The 16,760-nt window shown below is 36.9% G+C and overlaps 1 protein-coding gene and 1 long non-coding RNA gene across 4 annotated transcripts in view; one reads left to right on the top strand and one right to left on the bottom strand.

Moving 5' to 3' along the window:
• LYST (lysosomal trafficking regulator) overlaps positions 1-16,760 on the bottom strand; it is a 97,892-nt gene that overhangs the window by 7,576 nt on the left and 73,556 nt on the right. For all 3 annotated transcript variants that reach the window (XM_026669424.2, XM_026669425.2, XM_087967645.1), the window contains 7 exons: positions 15,038-15,255; positions 13,455-13,676; positions 11,776-11,965; positions 10,961-11,097; positions 9,338-9,436; positions 4,856-4,995; positions 4,490-4,587 (listed from right to left, as the gene is read on the bottom strand). In XM_026669424.2, the coding sequence (XP_026525209.2) occupies positions 4,490-4,587; positions 4,856-4,995; positions 9,338-9,436; positions 10,961-11,097; positions 11,776-11,965; positions 13,455-13,676; positions 15,038-15,255 (1,104 nt within the window). The remainder of the gene's footprint in view (positions 1-4,489; positions 4,588-4,855; positions 4,996-9,337; positions 9,437-10,960; positions 11,098-11,775; positions 11,966-13,454; positions 13,677-15,037; positions 15,256-16,760) is intronic.
• LOC148132848 (uncharacterized) lies at positions 11,053-16,543 on the top strand. Its single transcript, XR_015749957.1, has 3 exons — positions 11,053-11,132; positions 14,223-14,266; positions 16,411-16,543. It is a non-coding gene; the product is annotated as an uncharacterized LOC148132848 (long non-coding RNA).

The raw sequence follows: 16,760 nt of genomic DNA, 5'->3' as shown, positions 1-16,760 counted from the left end.
GAAAAGAAAATCAGAACGCTGTTTTCAGCTTTAGGAACTAAAATGAATTGGATGAAATTATTTGACAATTTTGGCCCCAATAAACAGGTCACGGCAGAAGATAAGATTTTAAGAACATAAGCATAAACTTTTTTTAAAACATAAAATTTTTGAATCAATAGAGGAAACAGGTTAGAAATAATATTTATACATCTCATATTTCATTCTGTGGGTTCTTCCCCCTCGACTGATGTTTAATTTATGATCAAAACTATCTTGCAAGCAGGATAAATGAATAAGTATCACGGTTCTATTAATATTAATATTCCAATCAAAGGAACAGATTAAGAATTAGTGATCTGACAGTCACATATAGAGTCCTTGGATAGGTCATGTTAAGGAGAAGAGTATGGGAAGCTTCTCTTTGGCTTCCATACTGTTTGCAGAGAAAAAGATTTCCTCCTCTTAACAGATTGCAACCATGCAGATGGGAAGCTGATCTGGGTATGTGAGGTAGAAGGCTGCTGCTGGAATGTATAAGAAAGTATGGGAAGACTCGTTCGTAATATTGGATCCTTCTATTTTTAGGGACATCTATAACGCTCATTTTGAGAGGGGGGAAGGGAGGGGGTAGAGAGAGAACACAACCTTTATTTGCTTCATTTTTTTCAGCCACAGTTAATGAACATTTTAATGTAATCCCACTGCTGCCAATTATTTTGCATCAGGAGGCCAGGAGAAATATAATTTCAGCAAAAGCAATTTGCTTTTTATTTTCCCCATTGCTGTATGTTGGTGAACAAATGTAATGTCACAACCAGAGAAATGAAACTTTTAAAACATAATTTTGAAGCCAGAATATCACCTAAATGTGCCTGTGTACGTCTACAAAACATATTATCAGTACCATGCTGTAATCATCTTGCTAAGGTTCAGAAACATTACAGGGTGTTTGGTGAAGATTCCAAATGAACATTCCAAAATCTCAGATCTAGACAGAAGGTCAAAAACCATAGAGAGCCATTACTGGGCCATGCAAACTATTACAAGATGGATGATCAGTCTGAATCGATATAAGGAAGTATCCTATCCTTGCCAGACCTAACATGGGATTCTTTAAGATATTTCTTTTATTAATTTATTTACTAGAGACGTATTTCTGAATTCAAGTGAATTTATTCAGTTGAATCACTGAGCAAGTGTTCATTGTAATTTCAACTGTGAGATTACTTGCTAGATTTCTGACACTGTGGAAAACTTACTCTGTGGACAAGTGTCAAAGTCAATACTCTGATTCCAGATGTACAAGTTCTTGAAAAAATCTCTTCTCTGCTAAAAAAAATATAGTGGTGGATGAAAGAAATTCAAACCTGAGACCTTGGAAAGCAACTGTCAGTAATGTGTTGCTATATGTTTATAGAAGGAATTTGCTGTCTTAACATAATAAAAACAATTACGTGCTGGTGTAATTGCAAGATGGTCTTGGTTTGGGAACATTACATAGTTTTAAGGTAAAGGGGAGGAGAGTTCCATAAAACTGAAAGGGGAAGGTGTTCTTTTTCTTTTCCCCTAAAGCACGTCTGCATATTCTTAGAAGTGTGATTATGCTTCTTCAAGTAGCTATACTATATAACTTGGAAGCAGCACTATATGGCACCAAAAGTATACAAAAATATAACTCTACTACCATCTAGTAGTAAACTGGATTTTTGCAGCCCAGATATCATATGTTTATCTATAGAAGACTCCTTCACAGAGAATACAGTAAAAGGCTTCATGAATTCAGACCTGAACCCTCAAGAAAGTGTCAACCCTGGATCCAAATCAGAGAATTCAAAGCCTTGAGAAGCTCTAGCATCCAGATCCAATAAGTCAGTACATAAATAAAGAACAAGCTTTTTCAGAGCAGGAAAGAGTATTTCTAAAGGGAATACCAATAGCAGCTTGATCATGGTAGACTTGCTTTGATTAGCTTTATGACCAACTGCTGTTGGGAAAAGAGATTAGGTTAAACACATTGTGCTAAGCTGATGTTTATTTTAATAATACTGTATTTCACTGAATAAATCATACAGTTCTGGTTCAGACAAAATATTATAAGATGTGGTTTACAAATCATAACCAAACAACAATCTGGCTTAGCACATTGTTTCCAAAAGTGCAAATTATGACCTTCAATGGAATCACTTAGACAACATAAGTCCTTGCTCAATAGGCTTACCAGTTTGATGCAAATATATGGTAAATGCAAAGCAAAGAAACTGCTTCAGGCCCTTTATGAAGCCTGAATGTCTGTCATGTTTTTTCAATGCTTTGCTTTTGCCTTTTGAAGGGACAGCAATCATAAGGCTTCAGTAAAAGCTCTAACCATCTGACCTGATCCTTATGCTGCAGGGAGGAGGAAATTACACAAGGGAACCAGCAGTTTACAAGCACAGATCAGCAAGCTAGAAGTGACAGAGGAGAAAATGGAGGAGAAAATGGACTGCGGCTGTTATATCTGGGCAGGATCAATTGGGAGAAAAGATAGCAAAAGAGACTTGAAGCTTGCAAGGGACCCACAAACTGCAACATCTGAAGAGAAGGTAATGCAGGAAAACACTTTTTGCTCTTCCTACCCTGGATTTTGGTGAATGAGCTTTGATAGCTGTCTTAATGAAACCCAGATTTCAGAAACTACGCATAACTACACATTAAACAACTTGTCCCCAATAAAAATATGTTGGAGCTATGTTAGTTTTCAATAAAAGAATGTTATAAGTTGTATGGCTCTATCATTGTTTTATTTAATATGTACATTAAAATTTAAGTATTAAAAGTACTGTATATTGTATATGCATTTCTTGCACAAACCTAACTGCAAAAAAGGTTTATTTGGGAGAGATAATTGCATAAATTCATGCATCATTTTAGGAAGTCACAGGTCAGTGACTGAATCCAGACAGCATCTGGTTCTAAGCTCCTATCTTAACCTTGTTACTGATAACCTAAATTGAATTGATATATGATGAATCTAAATTTATCTGTTTGTCAAGGAAACCCTTAGCTTTTAGTATGAAATGGTGCTTCCTAAAGGATCTGGTAAATTGACTACACACTGACATGACTGAATTCAGATTTTGCTTCCCCTCAAAAGTCTCCCCCATATAACCCATTTATATAGTGGCACAATTGGGGAAAATTAGACTGTATTTTACAATTTCACCAAGGATCATTAGGAAAGTAGGTTTAGCTCCTGAATCATTTCTGATTTGCTGGCTAAACCCAGGATATCAAGTATGAAAGCATTTTTATGTTTGGGTATAGCAGCAGACAACCTGCCCAAAGGGACTGGCTTTCCATAATCACCTTTATTATTTGATACTTAAGGGCTGTGCTTGAGAAGAAGAAAATTTCTGAGCAGAAAGCTGAGACAAACTTCTTCAATAATCTTTTGGTCAACATGTGCTGAATGTGCACTGAAACCCATCAACTTATTGAAGCAGATACAATTTAATTTATTTGGCTAGATTGTTTGTAGTGATTTTAGTGGACTTTCTTAGTATATTTCCCTATTGTTTTTCCCCTAAATTTTTCTTTCCCAACAAACTCCTTTTTAGTAAGTAAGTAAGTTTCCTATTAAAACTACACAAGACTGCATGGTTGCACTTTGCATTTAAGGACTCACGCATGGTTTTTAAAGTTATATATTTCTGGGCTTTCAGGTCAAAGCATCTTTCTTTCTATTCTTTTTAGGGCAGTTAGGAAAGTCCTTGACAGGCTAAGAACTCCTTTGCTGCACCAATTAAGTGGTGCCAGAAAGTTCAGTCTGATATATATTGGCTTTTGATAAGTATTCATTAGTCACAATCCAAGAATCTATTACAGGAAGGAGAAGTCCTCCAGTGATATTTAAATATAATCCCCTTCTCAATTTGTAATAATAGCAACCTACTTGCTGGACCTTAAACTATTTTCTGATTCTCTTGTATGCCAATGACTTTCTGATATATTAACTAGCTAGCCAGTCACCCAAGCCCTAGACCAGGAGTGAGCAACTATGGCAATTTTATAACCTATGGATTTCAACTCCCAGAGATGATAGACTCAGAAATTCTGTGAGATGAAGTCTACAGGTTGCAATGTTGCCATAGTTACCCACCCCTGCCCTAGACTGAAGACAAGCACAGCAACTATTCTTCCAATTCTAAACCATCTTCCTACTCTACTCTTTTAAGACAAATGAGGGCCTATCAGGTAAGCCAGTTTCACTTATCCACCTGAAGTTAATACTTGAAATTAAGTTATTTAGTTAACTTCTCAGTATAGATGGAAATCAGTTACATTTTTATTCTGACCAATGGGGACTTCTGCACAATTCAAAAGCTTGCATATCTTGACCACAGTTAAGATAAATATTTAACTTCTTACAATTTGCAATTCTTTGCAATTCTACGAAAAGTTGTATAAAATTAACTTCATAGGCTTAACATTGCTAGTTTGTATTGTTTCCACTTAATAAGACACCTACCTGAATCACAAACAGTTGCAATGTCCCCTGTTGTTTCACTAGCAGACACTGCCGTAACAGGACTTTTGTGCCCAGCAAGACTTTGCACATAGCAGAGCCTGTAACAATGATTCAATTGTTCAAAGAATCATTCTCATGATTAATAGCAGTTGTAACATTTTAAATTAATGCTTATTTCCGATAGTAATAAATCCTTATTTCCAATACTAATATTGGAATCTGGCATCAGTGTGTAGATAGGGCAAAATACACAGGGTAAGCAATCTTACTGTTAATTTTATAAAATGGAGAAAATCAACCTTCATTATAATTCAGAAACTGGGGACATTCAATACAGTAAGGAGTGTGATTTAAAAATGCTTATACCTGTTCAAATCCCATATGATACAGGTTCCATCTTTGCTCACACTTATCATGATACTATAGGTTTTGCAGACGAGCAAGCTGGTGATCTCTGCAGTGTGTCCATATAGATGCATCTGAGACTCCATGTCTATTTCAGAAGGCTGCAAAGGAAAACAGACAACCATAAATTTAGCAAAAGGCGAGAACAAAAGTAGTACATTACAAGTCAAACTTGAGACTAGATTTAAAGATATACCTGCTTCATTCATTATTTTACTGATTCAACAAGTGCCATTTTATTATTTTTTCCCTGAAAGGAAGGTTTCCACTATCCAGTTGTATCTGATTCTAGAGGTGGTACTCATCTCAATTTCTTAGCTGAAGGAGCCGGCATTATCTGAAGACACTACCGTGGTTATGTGGTCAGCATAACTATGCACCAAGGTACATGGAATGCTGTCAGCTTCCCACCAAAGGGGTACCTATTTATCTACTTGCATTTCCATGTCTTTGAACTGCTAGGTTTGCAGGAGCTGGAACAAGGAATGGGAATTCACTCTGTCACGGAGTGCTTGGGTCCCGAACTACCAACCTTCCACTTGATAAACCAAATGTTGTAACCATTTTTGTCCTATATAACTGTTTTTCTCAATTTCAGTTACAAAAACAGTAAGCCAAGACTGCCTATGTCTCAATTCAAGTTTTTCTTTAAAACTTGAATGCTTGATTGACAAACAATTGCTGCTATGGCATTAACTGTGAAAAATAGCTTATTTAGATCTTTCACATAACTACTAGCACAGAGGAAAGCTCTAAATAGCTGCTTATTTTACAGCACATATTGTTGCTTGAGTAGATGAGCAGATATATACAATATATTTCTGCTATGAGCAGATATATGCAATATATTTCTATAGTTGTAACCAAAAGGTGTGCAAAATCAGAAACTTTTACTCCATGCTGTTTTTTTTATTTCAGCTTAAAGGTGAGAGAGCTGATTAAGATGCAGGAATGTAATAAAATAAGCTGATAATGACTGAAAGCAGAGGTGATAGACAATAGCTTTGATATGCCAGGTACAACGTTGTCTTGTTGGAATCCCAGAAGGAAGGCTGCTAGACTTCAACAACCCATTAATATACCAAATCCAAGATTTATTTATCCTGCAAAATAATTTTGGGCGAATAATGCATATTCAAATTGTACACTGAAAACAGTGTTTTCAGCATCTGACCTATCTTTTATAGAAAAGAAGGGCACTGAGAGGTATTTAGTCCATGTTCACTAATTAGTGTATGTAACTGACAGGCTTTTCCTTATTTATTGCTCAGTGCAGAATCTCACTGTTTCTCTAAATTAATATTCATTTTAGAAGAGAAACCTAAACAGACCTTAGTGAACATGTTGTTGTATCATATGGCCTCTTCTCATGCTACTAATTACACCATGTATCAGGGTCCCCAACTGGGAGCCAGTACCGGACCACAGCCTGTTGGGAAGCAGGCCACGCAAGCAGCAGGCGAGCCACCACTGGTCCACAGAATCAGAAAGGTTGGGGAGCGCTGCTCTCTAGAGGCCAGAGTGTGAGGCTCCTAAGAAAGGCAACCCAACCTTCTACAACTGAACAGCAGGGACACAAATGTTCTCAATCTATCTCACATGATTGAACATGTTTACAATAATGTTTACAAGCAAAGCAAAGTCTATGTTGCAATAATTTACTTTGAAAAAGTACTGCTGTTATGAAAATATTACTTTCAGATTGCAGAATCACCCAACAAGCTGCTTAAGCGGAGGAATAAGGAGATTTTAAAAAAAATAAAAAATAGAAAGATTGTTTTCCATTTTAAAAACTGCATAATAACAGCATATTTTGGATACAAATTCATATAAGGATCATCTCTATTCTAAATCAGAGAACAATTACTTAAACTGACAAAATCCCTTTGATATGTGTAACCCAAAACCTGGCTGGGGAATTTCCCAAGATGAAAATCCAAAGTGTGACTTCAGTTGTTATATAGAGAATGTTATGGCTTTCAGCACAATAATCAGAAGTGAACCCTCATTTATTAAAATGGACTCTAGATGTACCATAGAATAGATATATGTCAGAACTGAACTGCTTGATTTTTGATATCCTCTGAGCTTGGTTGCTTTCTTATAGATGTTTCATTACCAGGCTAGATAACATAATACGTGCAAGAGAAAGTGGGATTTGTTGGCTGTTTATATGTAATATCTTGCTCTGCCAGTCTTGGTAGGGGTCATGTTTCTTCCTTGATAGTTTCTTGATTAGAATATTGTCTCTTCCCTGAGGAAGAGTGTTGTTCCCTGCTTATGGGTGTTATCTGCTACAAAAGATGCATTCTAGCACTTTGTTTCCTTCCTGGAAGCTTGCTATTCAAACAGATCAGCTATCAACAAGCATCAACATAGCGATAAACTCCATTTACGTACCATTTAAAAGATACAATCAAGAGCTCAGAAAGGAAACATACATAGCTTCTCCTTCACTGCCTGAATGGGGCGAAACATGTCAATCCTGACAAGACTGAGTTGCCGTAAGTATTTTTTTTTATAAATATAGTTTATTAATTTTTACAATTAAAACCAGTCACAATACATACACAAATAAGCAAAAGAAAGAAAAAGAAAGAAGAGAGAAGAGGAAGAGAGGGAAAGAATTTTGAGAAAAGAAAGAAAAAGAAAGGGGGAAGAAAGAAAGAAAGAGGTTACAAGATAAAAAGTATTCTTATTTTAACAGTTTGCAAGATCTTCTTTTGTTTTCATAACCTTAACTTGTGTCATATAACCACACCTGTTTTTAACTTATATCGCTACCTCGTTATTATGGGTTGATACTTTTCTTTTATGTCTTATGATATATAATTTATCTTTGGTCAATCCAATTATACCAACAATTCCAGCTATCGTAGTATAGTGAAATACCAAATCGGCAGCATACAAGGAAAATCTTTATAAAATGTTTTATAGATGGCATCTCCCCCCTTCGAGGTTAGCGAAGATGCACCCCAACATGAGTCCGCATTGCTGGAAGTGTAGGAAAAAAGAAGGAACCTTTTTCCATATGTGGTGGTCTTGTGCAGAAACCCAAAAGTATTGGAAGAAAATCAAAACTTGGTTGGAAGAAATCACCAAAGAGCAGATCGAATACAAACCAGGGTCCTTCCTACTAGGGATTTTTGATAAGCAAATTTCCAAAAAAGCCAAATACATAACAATACACATTTTAACAGCGGCCAGATTAGCCTTCGCTCAACACTGGAAACAACATCAAATTCCATCAGAAGAAATGATTATTGAAAAAATCTCAAAATGCGCAGAAATGGATAAATTGACTTTGGAGTTTCCGTAAGTATTTAGGACTATCCCCTGCCCACCCTCAGCCCTGAGCTGAGAATTTACCACCTTTGGCTTTGAATGTGGCAACACTGATGCACAACCCAGGGTTGTTTTTAGACTCCTGGCTCCTGCCCAAGGAGATGTTAGCCATGGCTAGAGGATGCTGATTATCCTCTATTAAGTCCTTTGTGTTTTTGTGCACTGCCCATCTCCAATTACAAGATCTGGCAGAGTAGTATGTCACTAGTAGCCCTATTAAACAGTGCCATCTAATGCAACCCAGAAAGCAGGACTTCTCTGTCATGATACCTGCTCTTTGGAACAACATACCTGTGAGCTTTGGATGGCCTTAATCTTGACATCCAGCCCTTTTAAGGCAGTAAAAACCAGTCTCTTCAACCAAGCTCTGTGTGTCAGCATTGGGATAGCCCCATTGTGGTGTAATGACTATTTTGCTAAATTTTGCTATGGGCAAAACTTGATACTAATTGTTTATAACGATTGTTGTGTTTATTTTTCTATTGTTAGCCATTCTGAGTCATACACTGATAGTACAGCCATATAAATATAGATGATAAATAAAGAAAAACAAACAAACATGATCCTGGAAGGTTTTGGGATCCTGCAAAATGGAACTGACTGCCATGTAGCCCTTAGGTTTGCTTATTTTCAGGGTAATAGATGACGATCAAAATACTTGAAAGTTAAGAGATTCCTAACTAGATTACTAATCATATGTTTATGTTTCAAGGTAATATTTGAAAGGAGCAACAATATTTGGTGGTTATACATATGTACATGTATATACGATATACAGGTAAATGATAGCTAATTTTTATATGTGTGTGTGGGTGTGGGTGTGAGAGAGAGAGAGAGAGAGAAAACGTTTGTTTTTATAGCTATTAGCAAAATGGCAGAGGTAAAAGTTAAACATTTATAGATGTCCAAACTTTAATCTAGCTGTTCAAATAAAACTGGATGTTTGGCAAAATAAAGTAAAATCAAATTATTTAATAATTTAGCTGAAGGATGTGCAAGAAAGACATAGGATCTAAGATTAGGAAAGTAGGACTATATTAGGGAAACTAAACTACAGCCAGATTTTAAGCAGTTATAGCCTCAATTTTATATACTTACAGTGCTACTAGTGAATCTGTTCATATACGCTGTGATAACTCCACATTTACTCCCAGTAAAAAGTTGGCAGCTGTCTGGCACCCAGGCACAACTTGTTACCTTAGATACAAAAAAGGGTGAGACATTTAAACAGTATTCATGCTTTATATGCTGTTCATCTCAAAGATTGACCAAGGAGATATTAAAAACAGATACATTTGAAGAAAAACCACTTTGTTTTGTCTTCAGCTGTTTTGCTCTTGAATTCATTCCACTCCACCACTGACAAAAAGCCACAGCCACATTTACAATAATCAGGTTGCAAATCTACAAGCATTAACTAAACTTTCTCCTACTGTGGTTACTCTGCATCATATAGCAAACTATACAAGAAAGTTAAAAAGGTGCTGGAAATAAGCTTTCTAAGTAACAGATGGAAAGCTGCAACTCTAAACTCTGCAGCTCAAGCTTTTGATATAATGCGTGCACCATGTATAATACATGCAATTGGGCTCTAGAATCAAGTAGTTTTTCTTAGTTAATTCAGACAGAGAATCAATTTCTGCTGACTACTGAAGTGAGTAATGATTCCCTAAGTCTGATAGTATAATAACAATAAAATAGCAACTTTATCTATTTAGATAGGATCAAACGCAAACACAGATTTAAGAAAGTCAGGGAGTAGCATGAATGTAAGAGCAGTTTATTGTGGTATTAATTTGCCTGAACCAGAGGCCATACACACCTACATTCTACAATTGGGTGGACAGGGTAACAAAAACACTTATGAATAGTGTGATCGATGAGAAGCAGGAAAAACAGCAGCTGTCTCTTTGTTTGCAACTAGGAACACTCATTCTTTAATGTATTTGATTAAACAAGCTCAAAATCATAAAAGCTCACATCCTACTGATGACTAATTGTAACTGTATGGATTGCCTTACGTTTTCTTTCTGTGTTGTACTATAATAACACTAGCATAGACTTAATCATTTCCATTATTAAGAAATTAAATTATGGATTAAGACATTATAAGTGTTTAAGAGGTAGGTTGTAGCAAAGTTATAAGGTTCATTCTCAATTTGATATACAGTGACTTATTAGACTAGGATCAATACATCTAAACAGACTTTATTTGTTAAGATGCTATACGGCCGTGATGGTGAACCTATGGCACGCATGCCACAGGTGGCACACAGAGCCATTTTTGCTGGCACGCGAGCCGCAGGCAAACTTACCTTACTGCACATGCGCATGCTGGTTTGAGGCCTTTTTCGGCCTCCCAAAGGCTTGAAAAAAGCCTCTGCAGGCCGAATAAGCCCGTGATGAAATGGGCCTATTCAGCTTGCAGAGGCTTTTTTCAAGCCTCTGGGAGCTGAAAAAGGCCTCAAACCAGCCAAAAATCAGCTATGAGGCCTGGTTTGAGGCCTTTTTCAGCCTCCCAGAGGCGGGATTGCGCATATGTGCGCAGGGGGTGTGGGGGGGCACGCATTGCCTTCTCGGTGCTGGCACGCAAGCGCCAATGCGCACACAATTTTTGGCACAGGAGCCCCAAAAGGGTAGCCACCACTGCTATAAGGATTGCTTCCCCCCCCTGCCCCCCCAATGCTAAATTAGTTTAGCAGAAAAGAATTAACGCCTTACCTGGTGAAACTGTGAACTCTGTATAAAGTTTACAGGAGGTTCACTTTGCTTGCTTTTTAATCTTAAGATATTATCTGCATATCCCCAGCTCAGGATGGCTGACCACTGGATATCTGTACTATGCATGCTTCTAACACCTGCAACAGAAGTGGAATTCAGTTGACATTTCGAGGTATTATATCATTTTTTAAAAAGCAAACACTGGAATCTATCCTTTTACTATTACCATCACTATTATTTTAACAACATCTTCTGTTTTACAAACCTATTAAAGCCTTACATAATGGGGTCTTCATAAGAAGATAAGCTTTCCATATTCTCTATGTTAAAATCGGAAGCAATGAACTTGTCATAACAAGAATGCAAAAAATGTTGGAGTCCTTAAGTTTCCTCATGTTTTTTGTTGCCTAATGAATCCATAATAAAACAGAATTACATTACTTATACATTAACTGATTCCTGTGGGATCCAAAACATATGTGAGCCAGAGATATCTCTACAGGAAGCTACCTAAGGGCAATAATTTCAACATGGAGCAGGGAAAAGCTTGTTGCATCTACTGAGCCACTCCATTGTGGATGTTTCTACAGTTGTCATCAGAATTGCTACAGCTCATGTGGGAGCCATTTCACAAACTTTCCACCCATTTTAAGATCTCTACAGCAATTATGCCACCCAGTAATATACAGCGTGGGTCTCAATAACTCATTTGTCTTCTTTGGATGACTGAACCAATAGATAAAAGAGGATAATTTGGCCTTTTCTAAATTCTGGTTTCCGACGTTTCTGTGAAGACTTTGTACTAGAGTCCTTACCTTGCTCTTTGCTGTAGATCATCAAAAGGCAGAATTTTCGGGACAAACCACAAATCGCTCTAGTTGGTAAAGCCTGCAAGGAGCCAAATCTTTCTCCATGTGGCTGGCTAAAGCAGACAAGTGGATCAGGGGCACTGGGAGAACCTACGTACTCCCCCCATTTTAAGCCTCTGATCCAAGGTAAAGGACTCTAAAACAAAACAAAACAGCAGTCAGTGGCACCATTTTAAAACAATTTTTAAACACCAGGTTTAATGTGTTTTTATTTCTAATAAAATTGTTGGAAAACTTATTTACCCACCCAATTTTTCTCCCAAGCACTTACTTGTGAACTGGAGAGTGGTGATTAGGATTGCATAGTGCTTCTCATTAGAAAGCACAAAACGTGATCCAGAGCTTGTAAGGGACTAATACAGCACCTGCTCCTGACTCTTTCCCAAACACACCTTTTCCTGGCACAGGGCCCAAATGCCAATGGCAGCCATGTGATCCCAGAGAAAAGGTTAGAGACAGCTGCTGCAACTGTGTGTCCCCATCCATTCCAAAGTGCCTTTTTACCTTTAATTCTAAAGAGCTGCACAGTAGCTAGTAGTCATCTTAAATTGGCCAATTTGCATAAAAGAAGCCACTGAAGACAAAATAATTGATGCAGATAACTACACCATCATTGTTACAAACGGTATCAGCCTTTGAAAATAAGCTGTTACTTAGGAAGAGTTGTTTGGTGAATTTAAATCTATAGTCTTTTTAATAATACTTAAATACAGTTTCTCTCTTTTATTTGCTGTCCAATTGTCTTTGCCTCTCATTTCCCTCCAGTTTTATTTCTCCACTTTCTCTTTTCTGCCCTTTCCAGTTCAGCTATCTCTAACTCCATCCTTCCTTCCTTCCTCCACTCCCTCCCCAAATCTCTGTTGGAAGGAAGGGTGTTCATATGTTTGTGCAAGTCGGAATCAAAGTCTACATGTGTGTAAAAATGGCTGCCATGTGCAATTGGGGATCCACTGATTACCTGTATATTTTAATTAATTTAGTTGAATTAGTTTAACTTAATTTATCCAATTAATATACTAATATACGGTCAGATATTTATGTTATTTGTTGTACAGTGGACAGGAAATCTTCTTGACTGGTTCAGAATTGACAGTGCCAGTCTATTAAATCATTATTTAGTGATTTGGGAAAGGTCACCCATAACACACATCCAAATGTGATGAAGCCATGGTATCAGACTTGTCTAACCCAGGTCTAAACATTTAATAAAGCTATCTTTATTTTCTGAGTTTTAAAAATGAGGTTGGGTCTTTTGATTAAACTTATCTGTAAAGAAATTAAGTAACAGCATTTGAAGAACAATGCTACTTTTAAAGCATTATTTTATTTTTTTAAAATAGTAGCTCTTGACTTCTACATTGGGAGACACAGACAATTGTTCTTGTATGAGCATAAAATGAACAAGGAATCTAAAGCAGGAAGCTCTTCCAATCCAGAAAAAAAAAAGGCTTATTGAAAGAAAAGAGGTACTTAGGTAACACGCAGCCTTGACAGGCACTTTAACAAAAGCTTTAAAAACAGTATCGATTTCTCTACAGATATTCTCCACTCAAGATCCTCCCACCATTAAAAAAGCAGGAATAAATTCTGTTCTATAATGAACACAGTAGCATTATGAAACATACTGGATAGACAATCTCTTTCGTATGCTCTCTTGTTTCTCTGAAAGCAAACTGCACTAATAATCCCATTGCAGCAGGGAGTTCTCCTTCCACAGGTTTCGATCTGCTGACGTGGGCAGTGTGGAACAGCTGGCGAGGAGTCTGCCCATATGTTTTTATCATAGTCTCCAGAGCTCTTCTTTGGACTGGATCTTCAACAGCTGACACGTCCATTCCAAAATATGTCTAAAATGTAAATCAGAAACAAATTATATCTATGTACATTATATCTATGTGCGTATTCATTAAAGGATAAGAGAAGAATTCATTCTTAAGGCATGGATATATTCCTGTTAATAGATTTATGTTTTCTCTTATTGTTTTAAAAGTCACGGTAGTGAAAGTAATGTCTCCTTTTCCTATTTTCCCCACAACAAGCACCCTTGGAAGTGGGTTGGGCTGAGAAAGAATAACTGGCGTAAAGGCACCCAATTGATTTATCTGCCTAGAACTCACAGTCTCCCTATTTCTAGTCCAAAACTTTAACCATTACATCGAACTGGCATACATAAAACTTTTTAAATAAATAAAATTAAGCAGCCAAGCAAGTACACTATACCAGGGCTCTCCAACCTTGGCAACTTTAACACCTGTGGACTTCAATTCCCAGAATTCTGGGAGTTGAAGTCCACAAGTTTTAAAGTTGTGAAGGTTGGAGACCCGATTGTACAGCTGAGGCAAAATAGTAGCACCAAAGCTAACAAAAGTTATTCTGACTTCCTCTTGTTTCAGTTTTCATCAACATAAAAAGATTCAAGAAGCAGAAGGAAGGAATGGTAAGTTCCACACATAAAGCACTAATACAAGAAACATCTTGTATCTCCCAGCTTCTGAACCTCTGCAAATTTACCTTTGATCACTCTACAATATTGTAATTTTTATCACCAGAGAAGTCATCTACACCTTAATGTGAGCATCTTCGCCTGATTTTAGAACTGATACTGCTATGGATGCCTTAGGGTAGTATTTCTCAACTTTGGCCATTTTTAAGACATGTGTACTTTTGGGACTTGAAGTCTACACATCTTAAAACCGCTAGTGTTAAAAAACACCGCCTTAGAGGATGACATTTATTAGGAACTGGACCAAGATTGTTATTGTTGATTCTGCCTGACTTCTTCACAATCTTCAATTCTACCATCTTTAGTATCCTGTTGGATTCTAAAACAGGAATGGATACAATAATTCCAATTTTATCTAATACATCCTAAAAAGGGAATGCTGGAAGATTGCTATTCATTACCGAGGGCCAAGAAACAGCTGAAGAGATCATTCAGAAACTTCAGCAACATATGGCTAATACCCAGTTTTCTTTTTTTTTAATGCAAAGAAAGCAGTGATAGTTTTGAACTAACCACTTCATTTAGTAACGGGTTGGTTGGTTGCAGACTAATAAAGTACCTTAACACATAGAAAACAGGTGTGCTGTTCTTTAGTAGGAATGGGAATATGCTACATTTTAAATGAGCCTGGATCCCTCGTACATGCTGGGTCTAATACTGTCATTGAATCAAAGGAATGTATTTTTTTAAAAGAAAGGTACTTACAGCAGGATGAAAGACATTAATAGCTTGAACGGAGGCCTTGCCTTTTTGTTTATACCCAAATACTAAATCAATCCAATGGCAGATGGTTTGGGAAACATGGTCAGACTCTAAAGCTTGACGGTGGATCAAGATAAATAATCTTGGATCATTTCGAGCCCAGGGTGGGAGGTTCACATGGTTTACTCTTTCACCATTCTGACGTATCCCAAAATCAAAACCTATAAATAAGAAATAATTCATATTAGTTGGCTTAAATCTAAACAGCTAATATAAAAAATCATTTTTATCTTCACACCATATTTCTTAAAAACCAACTCAGAGCAATAGTTGCAAAATTCTGTTCTCCAAAATTACAATTGTAACATTAAATTAAATCAATTGCATAGATTGCATATAGCTTTAAATCTGAAAGCAAATGTTGGCCTTGTGCACTTCTCCTGTTTCTCTTCTCCTCCAGGAAAGCTTTTTTCACCAATCTGCAGTTTATTAACAATGAACCAAACATTTTGAATCTATTACAGACCCCTTTTTTAAATAATGTTTTTCAGTAATAATAATGTTGACCTATGACTAAATATAAATTTTAATATAACAGTTGAGATCTATGTTTTGTTTACCAACAGTTAAAGGTCCATTGTTTTATTATTTTTTAGATTTCTGGATCACTGCAACTATATGACTCCCAGCAATATATAGAGAACAAAACATAAACAATAATGGCATAACAACAATATTAATAAAAAATTAAAACCAACTATCTAACTGGAGCAATATAGACACCGGCATTTCACCAGAGTTTAGTCTTAACTTGCTTCCATTTTTTATTTGGGGTGTGTGTGCTAATATAGAGACCATTTTAGAGAAGCCCCTCCTTCTGGCCTCAACCCCCCTGATTTCATGGTAGTGGGGAACTATTAGTGAATGTTCCACTTCAGGTAGAACAGTAATAGGTACACTAGTTGGAACTGGCTAAAAGCTCTTTGGGTCATAGCCCTAACTTTTCAGGAGTAGTTCTGCAGTGGTTCTGAGCCCAGAAGTACTCCTGAATCATAGATCTGCTTCCCTGAAGGGTAGTACTCACTTCTTGAGAGATAAGACCAGAGCTAGCAGAGAACTTGCAAATGAACAATACTTCATCTTCCTTCAATTCAGTTTCAGTTTGTTCCTTCCTAATCATATCCAATAGCCTCCAAGCTCCGAAACAAGATACTAACTATATTGTGTGGGTGGCAATATATAAGATACTGTACCCTAAACTAATTAATGACCTGATCCAGTAGCTAAGATTAAAAAGTAGGATGGAGAACCAAGCTCTGTGACACTCTGGTATAGCAGGCCATTGGGCTAATATCTCTTGCTATCTACTACCACAGATTAGACACACCTATGAAGAAATGAAAAGAAGGAATGGAAGGAAGGAATGGAATCACTGGAGCACAATACCACAATCTCTAACCCCCTCAGATGATTGAAAAGGATAGCATGATCAGCAAAGGGTCTAGTGGTTAAGGTACCAGGCCAGAAAGCAGGAGACCATGAGCTCTAGTCCTGGTTTAACCATAAAAACCAGCTGGGTGACTTTAGGCCGGTCACTTTCTCTCACCCCAACAGAGTTGTTGTGGAAAAAAATAAGAAAAAGAAGAGGTGTGCTGGATATGTTCGCCATCTTGTATTATTTGTAAAAATAATGACAGGAAATAAATGAACAAACTAATGCAACCAG

This window comes from Notechis scutatus, chromosome 1 (assembly GCF_049901735.1).
Source record: "Notechis scutatus isolate UNSWTSFEM ecotype Mainland chromosome 1, rNotScu1.2, whole genome shotgun sequence".
Classification (NCBI taxonomy): domain Eukaryota; kingdom Metazoa; phylum Chordata; class Lepidosauria; order Squamata; family Elapidae; genus Notechis; species Notechis scutatus.
This window is presented reverse-complemented; position numbering and strand designations above follow the sequence as displayed.